Source organism: Festucalex cinctus, chromosome 6 (genome assembly GCF_051991245.1).
Source record: "Festucalex cinctus isolate MCC-2025b chromosome 6, RoL_Fcin_1.0, whole genome shotgun sequence".
Classification (NCBI taxonomy): Eukaryota; Metazoa; Chordata; class Actinopteri; order Syngnathiformes; family Syngnathidae; genus Festucalex; species Festucalex cinctus.
This window is the reverse complement of record NC_135416.1, coordinates 21,780,350-21,793,309: the sequence shown is the minus strand read 5'-3', so window position 1 is coordinate 21,793,309 and position 12,960 is coordinate 21,780,350. Positions and strand designations below refer to the sequence as shown.

Here is a 12,960-nt window from a genome sequence, read left to right as displayed (position 1 = left end):
TAGTCAAAGCTAATTTTCATTTTCAGTCTCTGGGCAAACATAAGCCATCGACATAACATGTAGAATGACAACAAACTTGTTTTTAAGGTTAAGCAAAGCCTCTTCCACAGAAACACAAAATTTATTAAATTATTTCATCCTGTATACTGAGCAGTCCTTTTCCTTTTGGTTAGCAAGAAAACCGTTTCAACAAACGTGGGCGTGTAATTGTGTATCCCATTTTTGTGACATGCCGACTATTCGTAAATAGTTTTTACCTTGTTCAAGAAAAAAACACACACACACACACTGTCGATCAAATGTGGGAGATCCGTCATATTTATTATGTCCAACGATCGCTATAACAAGACATTGTCAAGAAGCCTTTAATTTTAAAATGAAGGGATGACTTTTCAAAATAAGTGAAAATAAGGACTATTCCTAGTTAAGTTTAAAGACGATTTTCAACGATGTTGACGCATTTTACTTTTCTGAAAGAGCCTGATGTACAAAAATGTTATCTTAGCAATAAATGTGTCGATATGAGTAGTAATATAAGGTATCAACTACGATAGCGCTTAAACGTTACAGATGACGAGTGCGTACAAACGCGGAAAAACAAACCGAAGGGCGCATTTCGAAGCGTGTCATTGGACAATAACCACAATACGTCATGCATGTCGGACCCCAAGCATAGCTGCCCGCTCAGTTTGCCGGAGCCAGTAACCCACACAAAGTTACCGATCAATACAAAATGTGCAAGAGATAAAAGTGCCAACAATTTTTGTTTCATTTGTTGAGAAATGAAGCTGTTGTTAACAAAAAATGAAGTCCTCCCTCGTTGGGGAACTTTCAAATGCACGAAAACGGCACTCGGCTACTACAAGTGAGTCAAACGAAAACGAGGAAGCAGACGTAGAAGAAGAAATAGAACTTGGAGGACCAGAGGACGAGGATGAAGACCGTCTTACAAAAGCTGCGAGTTTTCATTTGGTAACGGCAACCATCTCAGACATTGTTCAATACGAAAAGGTATTTGAACACTCAATTTGTGGATACTCAGTCTGTGGTTTCAAGTGTGTGTAAAATACCACCGAATCGAATGAAAGCCATTCCCACCGAGTTCGCAGTTTAAAATGTCCGCTTTGTGATCGCAGTGTTTTTTATGGCTTGGATAGCATTTTGCGATTAACCTTTGTATTGTGTCGTTTTTTTTCATACATTCGTTTCCACTTTGAATAGCGTTTTAGTTTTACGGATGCACTAAGCTCCTATGTTATATGTGGAGAGATTTTTCTCAAAAATATTCACACAAATAGACCTTTCCACCTGATGTCACTGCTTAGCTCTCGCTGCGCCTCCCGGAAGGCAAGCCTCCCATAACAAATGAATGTAGAGAGCTTGATTTCGGCGAGCGTTTTCGTTAAAAGTGAGAAATATGTCAAGTGTCAAAAAAACGTCCCGACTAGGACACTACATTACTGCGACTCATTGACACCAGTCGTTTGTAGCCGCTAGCTACAAAAAATAGAGGGCAAAGTGGAAGTGGAAGCTAAAGGTATGTTGTTTTTGGCTGAAACCGTACGTCGATCACGACTTTCATGGTGTAATTGTCATTCATTAAATCGTTTGTGCCCGGTAGGGCTGGGCAATAAATCGAATTAATTAGATACATCGTCATTTAAAAAAAAATTGAATCACTGAAAAAAGCTGTTGTTCTTATGTTCTGTTACATCCAAATGCTTTTATGTGTTGCAATTGTTCACAAGTGGCAGAATCCTGGATGGGTGGTTTACAAGACATGTTTACAATAGCTACCAACTACTTAATTGTGATGTTAAATTTTTGTTAAAACTGATCTAGAATCAGTATACGTTACTGGTGTCTGAACATTTTTCACAGGAATTATTTTTGAATAAATGAAACCTTTAAATAAACATTTGTTGAATTTATTAGATTAAAATCGTAATCGTCCTGAATGACTGCAAAAATCGAGATTTTATTTTTTCGCCATATCGCCCAGCCCTAGTGCCCGGATATACATGTCTTGCTGTATATCGAAGTCAGACGGCATGTTTACAACACATTCCTCAGCAGAGATCAAGCCCGAGTTAAAGTGTTGTGATAATCGTATTAAATCGTTAACTTTTTGTTCAAAATTACTTGAATACTTATGCAAAAGTACGAATGATTGTTTCACTAAAGATAATATGGCACATTCATCATGTCTGCCTGGAATTTACCATCAGAGGTTAATGTTATGAACCACTGTATATGAAAAAAGAGAAAAAGTACCTGATTTAAAATGATCTGAGCATACCCTCATCCTTTTTTGAGGTGCAAGCAGTTGCGTTAGTTTGGCGCTAGCCACGTGCTCGTCTTTCACTCCTCACTGTCTTCCGCCTGGTTTAGAATCTCTGCTGGCAGCCGAAAGAACAATCTCATCTCTCTTTGAGCCATTAAGCATCCGTCGGCCGCGCACAAGTTCACCATAGCATTGGTTGCTGATTTATCAACTGTTTCACCTATTTTCTAGGTCACCAGTGTGACCTGAATTGTTTTGTAATTCACTCGCATTGACGCCCTGCCTTCCACCTCCACCGCAAGGGGCGCACTTACCCGGGATTTACACCGGTTGCGTGTGCGGTGCGGCTGCGGTGCGGTGCGGTGCGTCTTGACTGCGTGCTCCGGACGCGTCATTTTTTTGGCCAATCCACACCGGCTCCGCACAGCTGCGGTCCGGCAGCTCCGTCGCCGACCACTTCCCGCTGTGTCTCGCGTGACCGCGCGCGATCATGTGGCATTAAAAACAACAACAAACACACAGAAAGTCTGTGCTCAACAGAGAAGCAGAAAGAGAGGTGGACTTTTATTATTTTGTGGCTTTCTACCTCCAATATAAACCTCTCCTCGTCCATGTTTGCTGGTGTCTAAACCGTGAATGAGCACCTCGCACGTAAACTCCAGGCCCGTCTACGCCCACATTACGTTTTGCTAACATGCTTGCGAAATAGGAGCTGGCGAGTGTTTTATCTTGAAAGGTAACCGGAAATTTATTTTGAAACTGCGTCGGTCTTCCTGTCCCGCTCGATGTGTTTTGTGCTAGCTTTCCATTTGCCGGAGGCCTACCGCTGCGGCATCCGGCAAAAATAGAAAATAGGTCTATCCTTACGGAAGGGCTGCGGCACGCCGCAGCTGAGACGCAGTCGACACGCAACGCACACGCAAGCGGTGTAAACTGCACCATTCGAATGAATGTAATCTAATTACTTGCGTCGCCGGACCGCACCGCACCACAGCTGCACCGCAACCGCATCCGGTGTAAATCCCGGGTTAAACGTGACGTCACACAATTCGGGATTTTCACGTGTTTTTGAATCCACAAATACATCAGTGATTTTCACGTGTTTTTTACATCCACAAATATTTCGCGATTTTCACGTGTTTTTCAGATCCACAAACATATTCGGGATTTTCACGTTTTTTAGATCCACAAACATTTTCTTGATTTTCATGTGTTTTTCAGATGCACAAATATATCCGCGAATTTCACGTCTTTTTAAAATTTGTGTGTGCATTTTCCATGACTTTTGCTTGTTAGTTTTTGAAAGTGCGTTTGTGGATCGTCACGCATGCGCATTTGTTTTATAGAACACTGGCCGTTTCTCAATATACATTCTTGTCCGTACTTTCGTCCTTGTGATGTCTTGAAACGTCATCAGTCGCGGCCCAAGCACTGTTCCAATGGGGAACCGCACGAATGCTATTTTTAGAGCGCAAGGCCACGTGACTTCAGCAGCTTAAACAAGGAAGTGGGTCACAAAGAAGCTCGCTTGTTGATGAGCCATGCAAATAGTGCTTGTTTTGTTCTCATTTATCTCCGGAAAAACAACATGCAGAGTAGACACAGCTGTTATGGAACTTGCAGAAACCACTCCAGACACTAAAACCGTCCACATATGAAGGATGTATTCTTTGTTTCCCAAAGCCAAAAATTCAGAGTCATAAATGTGAACGCGAGTCAACTTGTGCGGACGTCTAAAAGAGCAGTTTAACGCCAGCGAAGTGAAACCTTTCACCTTCATATGGAGTAACATTTTGTTGAGGGGCATGCATGTATATTATGCACGATTTTGGAAAAAAAACTAATTACCTAATTGCAATTTTTCAGACCAATATTGAGATTTGCGATTTTTGTATACATTTTAATGCATGAAAACACTACAAATGTGAGTCAGTTTAGTTTCAGACAAGTAATTTGATCAATGTTTTAACAATGCAATAATGCTATATGCTAATGCTAATGCTAATGCTATAATGTCACTATTTGAATAAAAGTACGAGGCGGAGGGCACCCTCTTCTGGTGAATGTGCTAAGGGGGTGAGCTTTGACTTACATGCTTCACAACCAAATAATTTGGCAATAAAAACAATACATTGAGGCTCAGGCTATGGTGAGATTATATCATAAGCTACTATAGTTACATATCCAGAATAATAACACCGAATGGAAAATAACATCCCAAATTTTTTTTATAGTATCATTAAATTCAAACAAGATAGAGAACCATTAACTGAATGTAAACAATCTTCAAGTATCAAGTGTAAAAATTGAAACAGGTAAACATTGCACCCTATTATGCACTTATATTAAGTATACAAACCTTTAATAACAAACCAGGCTTACTCAAATTTGCTATTTATTTAACCGACAAAAAACGCTATTTTTGAAGTTTGAAGTTTTTGAAGCTATTGTGGATCTGACGTCACTTTTGTTCCATTAAATAAAATATATGTGGAGAGATTTGTCTAAAATCTCACTGTTTCATAGTTAAATAGTTTGCAAGCTTGACAAGCTTGTTGATTATACAAAAATGAAAGCTAGTTGGTTCTTAAAGGTGCAGTCTGCCGGTTTGACTCTGGAAAAGGCACTTTTTAAATACAGGATTTAAACAAACAAACTACTGCTCAATTTACAGATCAGGGCTTGTCTTCATTTCTGGGGGTGATTTTGTCCTAAACCCCCACCCCCCAGCCTGTATTTTGCCATTTTGTGTTTGTTTTGTAAACAGCGGGATGTTTCTGTTGAAAGATCGCAGGGCGGGGGGTGGTGTGTCGCAAATGGGGCCGGGCAAATTTGCCAGCTGCGTGACGTCACTACCGCAGCAATTTGACAGCACGCACGGATTATTATTTTTTTTTCACTCACTCATTCACACATGTAAGCTTCTGTGCGAAATGTACCGCTGATTACGAAACAAACACAAACTGGCAAAATACAGGCTGGGGGTGGGTGGGGGTTTAGGACAAAATCACCACCAGAAATGAAGACAAGCCCTGATCTGTAAATTGAGAAGTAGTTTGTTTGTTTAAGTCCTCTATTTAAAAAGTTCCTTTTCCAGAGTCAAACCGGCAGACTGCGCCTTTAATGTTAATTATTACATGCAAATGTGATTTTTATCTTCTGTATTTAAACTTGTTCTTTAACCAAGAAAGTAAGCTATATACTGTACAGGTATGTTTTTATTTCTATCCAAATACCTGATTATTCACTAGAATTTTCAGTAGGATATCCGAATACCAAAATATTTGATAGCTGCAACCCTAATAATATAAATCTTGAGTTGTTTTGGGGCACGCCCAAGAGTTCTTACACCAACTGCCCCTGTCAAAACTAGCTTGCACCCCACAAGCCATACTGCACACGCTGCACCCCAACTTCAAACTTTTGGTAACATAAATAATATATATTATGATAAATTGTGTTTGGTTCAAAATGAGCTTTCATATTATTTATGTATTTATTTATTTGTCTTAATATTTTCAACTGTTTAAACATTTTCTTGTTTTTAACAAAAAAATAATCATTTTGAATAATCATGATTTCAATTATTACCAAAATAATCATTTTTATAATTTTTTCCATAACGAGCAGCCCTACATCATTATACAGGCGTGAAGGGACACATACTAGATGAGGTGACAGCTTGGGAGGATGTAATGTGGCTCTCCTCCAAATGTGCTATTAACTCTTTGACTGCCAAAGACGTTTAATAATGATTAGTAAAATTCCGATGAATGGAATGCGATCTTTAATTTAGTAGCCACTTTGTATATGTAGTAAAGGCAAACAATATTCTTTTTGCCTTGAAAGATGAGTTAAAATGCTCAAAAGCGGCTGGCACTGTGGATTTTTTTGTTTTGTTTTTATAACGTGTGGCAATCAGAGTTAACTTGCAAAAACCCGGGTCTGCTCCAGAAAAAGGCTGGTTGAACTTGTCTCACGCTATGAATGCCATAACTTTGGCGTTAATGGCTTGACCCCGGGTTTTCACCGGATGCGGTTGCGGTGCGGTTGCGGTGCGGTGCGTCTTGACTGCGTGCTCCGGACGGGTAAATTTTTTTGTCAATCCACACCGGCTCCGCACAGCTGCGGTCCGGCAGCTCCGTCGCCGCCCACTTCCCAACGTGTCTCGCGGGACCGCGCGCGCGCGATCATGTGGCATTTCACAACGACAAACATACAGAAAGTCTGTGCTCAACAGAGAAGCAGATAGAGAGGTGGACTTCTTTTGATTTAAACTTTTCTTCTTCTTCTGCTATGAGATTCCATGCAGCATCCTTTTTTTGGTTGTCCTTGTAAAGTATATTAATAACGACAGTCGGGTCAGTGCGGGTCCACTCTTTATTTCTGTCTTCCGCGTCCAACTGCCGCTCAGTACGGCAAGCGAGACGGGCACAACAAGCAATCGCGAACATCAAACTCACAATACATTACAGTCCTTATAAAAAGGATGTGCCGTGTCATATATTATTTTGTGGTTTTCCACCTCCAATATAAACCTCTCCTCGTCCATGTTCGCTGGTGTCTAAACCGTGAATGAGCACATGGCCCGGCGACGCCCACGTCACGTTTTGCTGAAAAACTTGCGAAATAGGAGCTGGCGAGTGTTTTATTCTGAAAGGTAACCGGAAATTTATTTTGAAACTGCCTCGGTCTTCCTGTCCCGCTCGATGTGTTTTGTGCTAGCTTGCCATTTGCCGGAGGCCTACCGCTGCGGCGTCCGGCAAAAATAGAAAATAGGTCTATCCTTGCGGAAGGCTTGCGGCACGCCGCAGGCCTTCCGCAGTCGACACGCAACGCACCCGCAAGAGGTGTAAACTGCACCATTCGAATGAATGGAATCTAATTGCTTGCGTCGCCGGACCGCACCGCAACCGCATCCGGTGAAAACCCGGGGTTAGCCTTGTTGTTGTTGCTGCCATGCTAGGTTGTTAGCTTAGCGCCGTTAGCTTAGCACCATGAGCTGCTGCTTCACGTTAGTTCAAAACGGCTTCGCCGCAATGACGGATTTTCAGATGAGCAAAAGCCTTCTTTCCCCCTCTTAGAATCCTTGCTGAAAATGTTTAGATCGTCTGCCATGGAGAACCACACTGGTGAAGAGGACATGTTGATTTCTACGTGCTACTTTGCTACTAGTCCACATCATGGGCACGAGCCAGTTCAGAAGACTGTAAATTCCAAACGAATTGGCAAATAGTGATTTTGTCATTTCACGCACCACGGAGCTGGTTATATTACTGTGTGTGTGTATCAACCTGCGTCAGTCCTGAATACAGGACTGTCTCAGAAAATTTGAATATTGTGATAAAGTCCATTATTTTCTGTAATGCAATTAAATAAGCAATAATGCCATACATTCTGGATTAATTACAAGCTAACTGAAATATTGCAAGCCTTTTATTGTTTTAATATTGCTGATAATGGCTTTTTTATTTTTTGGTATTTTTATTTCTTTATTTATCTTTTACTTGGTCTGAGGAAATTTTGTAATATTTTGAGATAGGATATTTGAGTTTTCTTAAGCTGTAAGCAATAATCAGCAATATTAAAACAATAAAAGGGTTGCAATATTTCAGTTGAATTGTAATCCAGAATGTATGGCATTTTTGCTTATTTAATTGCATTACATAAAATAATGGACTTTATCACAATATTCAAATTTTCTGAGACAGTCCTATATTTCCGCTTTAATTTTATACCTACACAGCGGTATAAAATAATGATTAAATAATATTAAATATTGAAATTAATAATAAAAATACCTCAAAGTTGTCCACTCACCGATGTCTGCCTATTTACACTGATAAAAAGGGGAGGAAATTCAAATGCTGGTGGGGGGCAGCAATGAACGCACATACCCTGCTCTGCCGGAAATGAAAGAAGAACAAACATGATGCTCCAACGCTGCCATTTGTTCTTTGAAGTATGAAATGCATCTTGGGATCTATTCACAGCCAAGCCTTCACCAAGCACCAACCGATGCATCCTTGGTTTAAGCTAGCAAAAAATAACGACATCCGTAAATTCTTCGTGGTATTAGCTCATGCATACTTTAGATCGGAACAGTACTTGGGCCACCATTGATGACGTCTCACGAAATCACAAGGACGTAAGTAAGGTTTTTAATCGTATGTTGATGTATGATGTATGTTGTACAAACACATTTTGAAACATCAAAAGAGTAGTACAAATTAATTGAAAGCTAGTCACTATAACTGCGATGAATTACGGAAATACGGCAGCAAGATATGCGGGCTTGGGAAGTATGTTCTTGAGACCGGGCTTACCAAGACCCAACTTGTTACGTCACAAGAACGTACTCTGTGTTCTTGATATTGAGAAACGGCCACTGTTTCGAGATTTTCACACACACAACCCATCACATATTCACATGTCGAAGGCCCGGTCCTCCTTCGTCATGGGTAGGCAATGTTGCTGTCTCCATTGAGACCGTTTCTTGATTAAAATTGGACACTGAAAAACAGAAATCGAGTCTGACCTTCCATTATGTGTATTTTGCACAAGTCGCGAAACAAAATGCGACCGTAGGTTGTTTCCCTTGAGCTTTTTTTGTGTTCACTTGAAAGATACTCTGCTTCTCCTGTTAAATGTTCTTCTTCTACGCCACGAAAGCAGCAGCTCTGATCTGTATATAGTACTGGATAGCCAAGATTACTGGGCATACGATCCTATACATTTACAATATCAAAATTGGAGAACATTTGAGACAGTACTTCGTAGAAATAGGATGATTTATGATGTTTTAAATGTGTTAAACATAAACAACAGTACTTAAAGGTCCCCTGAAATGAAATGTTCACTTTTTTAGGATTTTTAGACCTTTCCAACGGTATATGGCTTGTCGCTGTGCGAACCTCCGTTCCCGAGATACACCTGCCAGTGGAAAAAGTCGAACAAGTTGATTTCTTATACAATGGCGCCCCCAAGAGCATTTTTAATGCATTACACATTGCAACCCACCCCCCACCCCCACCCCTATTTTTTATTTTTTTTTGGACGTCCCACTCGGTAACTTGGACGTCAAATTCCTTTTTTCTTTTTTTTTTTGGACGTCAATTTTCCGTCCATGTGTATTATGACCATAAGGCCCGAGTCAGCCGTAACCACGAAAACGGCCAAAAAACGCGTCCCAATTTCTTCGTCTGCCAATTCCCATTCATTTCAATGGCGAAAACCTAACCCTAACCCTAACCATAACCCAATTCTAACCTAAACTCTAAAACCAAGTCTTGACCGGATCTCGCCACCCCTGATGTAGATTCTCACTGAAGGCATCAGAACTAAGAATGAATGAACACGTGGAGTTATGTATTTAACAAAAAAAAAGTGAAATAACTGAAAACATGTTGTAGATTCTAGTTTCTTCAAAATAGCCACACTTTACCTTACCCCAAGTGCTTGCAATTTACCGGGCCGGCGCATCATTATTTTTGTGGTTCAAGAAGAAATGATTCTTACAAAAGATATAATTAAAAAGAGAATTAATCTCAGTTTCTTTGATAAGAATTAATACCTGTCTATCTATAATAGTATATTTCTGCTTTTCATCTCACAGCCACGCTGTGCATACAGAATAATTTGCATCTTGCACGCACCCTTCATTTGGAGTCCATTTCAACCTTCTCCGGCACCAAGGTTACCAGAGGAATCCTTTTCACATTGGACCTGCTGCTGATGTCACTCCAGTGATTACACTTAACATCAGATTGACATTCATGGGTACATTTTTCATGGATAGCTTTCCTACCCTGTGATGACAATGGTTGGCGTATGGCTCTCACAGCCACAACAGGTTGATTGCTGAATTAGCACCTTGACGGATCCTTCTGAATTTTCTCAATAGACTGTGATACTAAAAAAACCAAAACTCAAAACTACACAGCAATACAGTATATGCCTGCTGCTATGTATCGCCATAACCCCCAGTCACAAGGCCCACAGTCGTTCTCTAACACACCAAGGACTGGTCATCGTCGTCATCATCAACAACCTCCAAATCAACATAATTCTCCTGGCTCGAACATGCGGTCTGGCTTCCCATTTCCTCGCCCCACCCAACTTCCTGATGAGCTGGAGTCAGCTCTGGCTATTCGTGGTGCCAGGGACACGGACCGCCGACTCACTGATCACACAAGTCAGCCAAATCAACATCGTAACCAAGGCACAGTGTCTGTAGTCAGTCAACATGGAGGCTACAGTTCTAGCCCAACAACACTGACCTGTGATAGTCAAACCAGCAGCCGTCAATGTGCAGACTGGTCAAACTTTCAACCTCCAACTAAATTGTTTGGCAATTCTGCATCTGCATGCACCTATCGCTCTCAGCAACTCCAAGGGCTTCACCAGCAGGCCAACAGCAAGCTAACTGGACCAGCCGTTCCGAGCTGGGTTTCAAGTGGCTCATCCTCATCCCAAGCCCAACAACCCCATAGTGTTGTGGATGGTCAGGGTTTGTATACGCCTGAAAGTGCAGGAAGTATCTTGGCGAGCTTTGGACTCTCAAATGATGACCTTGAAGTGCTGAGTCACTACCCAGATGATCAGCTGACCCCTGATACTTTACCTTTTATACTCCGCAACATACAGATCAACAAGTCAGACAGCCAAAATACAATGGCACACAACATTCATGGCAAAGTCCTTCCTCCTTCAAACACTTCCCAACTGATAGATACCTGCACATCTGAAGTACCCAGTCTTCTTATGGTTACAAAGACAGCAGGCAAAGTCATTGACTATGGCCATGCCAGTCGGGCTAAGGAAAATACAACCAAAGAAAGTTTGAAAAGAGAGAAACTTTCAAATGAAAGAGTGGTACAAATGTACCCATCAACTGCATCTGCTCCAGAAGTAGAAAAGGTAGAAAAACGTCAAAGACGCTTGATACACATGGAATCGAGTAAGCATGGAGACCGGGACTATCGTAGGACATGTGGTGACCATCACAAGAGAAGTCTTTCACCTTTTAAGGAAGATCAACCATCTAAATCTCGTATCGTTGACAAAGACTACAGGCACAACGGATCCAAGCAAAGGCCATCAGAATCGAGTCGGAAGGTGTACTCAAGACGGTCTATTTCGTCTTCCTCTGGCACAAGTGGACACAGCATCAGCAAGAAGTTGCCTGACCCCACCTTCACAAGTGATTTCTTTGGCAGAATTCCAAAAGTGTTTCCTCATTCCTGCTCCCTGTGCCACATTCAGTGTGATCATGATAAGGTAAGTGTAACCATGCCCTTATCAATGTGTAAGGGTTTTCTTAAAGTAATATGTTAATGAAGTCTTACCTTTGTACCATGTATGTATATGTGTAATATGTACTGTATTTTCACAACTATAAGGTACACTTAACTCATTCAAACCCAAAAACGTATAAACATGTTTTTTAATACGTTGTCCTGCACTCCCCAAAACCTATATCCGTTTATTTATTTATTTTTTTATTTTTATTTTTTTTTATGATACTGCATATAGAAGGCTTTGATACAGCTTCTGACAGAAAGAGGTTGCAGAAAGAAATGGTCGCAGAAAGAAATCGTCCGATTCTTTTAGAATTGACAGTAGCAAAATGTAGGTTTTCCAAAATACAGCCATTTCTCCCATGGACTCTGAATTTATGTTTATTTCGTATAAAATGGGGCAATAATGTCATCTACCAGAGGTTGGACATCAGCAAAGTTGTTTCCAAGTTTGACATTTACAGTGGAGCATAATCAGATTCTCGACCATTATCCCCGCTCTAAAAAATATATAATTGACAAGTACACTTGTCAAAGGCAGTGAATGAGTTAAAGGGATACTTTACTCATTGAACAATTTTCAGCTGTGAAAAGTTCATATTTTGTCTAGAATGAATTAGATAACTTCTTTATTTTTTCATGCCCAATTAATACCTTTAAAAAGTATTTTTTCTACTTGCTGTCAACTGAAGATATCACCTGTGCTGAGGAAGTAGGTAACGGGCAATCACGGCTCACCTGTTTTCTGGGTTTGGTCAGCACACTGAGCTATGATTGGTCATTAACTCATTCACTGCCAGTCATTATAGAAAATTTTTACATTTCCAATACTCACGTGATATTACATTCAATAATTATATATAAACCGAATCTACCAAATAACAGAATAGACTCCCTACTTTTTGTCCCGTCCCGTTCTTTTATAATTGACAGCAGAAAAATGTAGGTTTGCCAAAATACAGCCATTTCTCCCATGGACTCTGAAACTGTGTTTATTTCCTATAAAATGGGGCAATGATGTCATCTACCGGTGGTTGGGCATCAGTAAAGTTGTTTCCAAGTTTGATATTTACAGTGGAGCATGCTCAGATTCGCCCCCATTTAGCACCGCTCTAAAAAATACAATTGACAAGTATACTTGTCAAAGGCAGTGAATGAGTTTTAACTACTTCCTCCGCACAGGTGATATCTTCAGTCGACAGCAAGTAGAAAAAATACTTTTTAAAGGTACTAATTGTGCATGAAAAATGACGTTACCACATTAATTACAGACAAAATAACCTTTTACTGCTAAAAATGGCGCAATGAGTCCAGTATCGCTTTAACAACAGGTTTATGAATAATGAAACTTAGCTAAGTTCTAATGATAATTGTTAA

The 12,960-nt window shown here is 40.5% G+C and overlaps 1 protein-coding gene across 2 annotated transcripts in view; it reads left to right on the top strand.

The window, feature by feature from the left end:
• Positions 1-728: 728 nt before the first annotated feature.
• Positions 729-12,960, top strand: part of LOC144020227 (uncharacterized) — a 60,763-nt gene continuing 48,531 nt past the window's right edge. Inside the window, exons 1-2 of one of the 2 annotated variants that reach the window (XM_077523494.1) lie at positions 863-1,011; positions 9,900-11,563. In XM_077523494.1, coding sequence (XP_077379620.1) covers positions 10,238-11,563 — 1,326 coding nt within the window. In that variant the 5' untranslated portion in view covers positions 863-1,011; positions 9,900-10,237. Of the gene's footprint in view, positions 1,012-9,899; positions 11,564-12,960 lie in introns of both variants that reach the window. The other variant, XM_077523495.1, reaches the window with a different exon arrangement.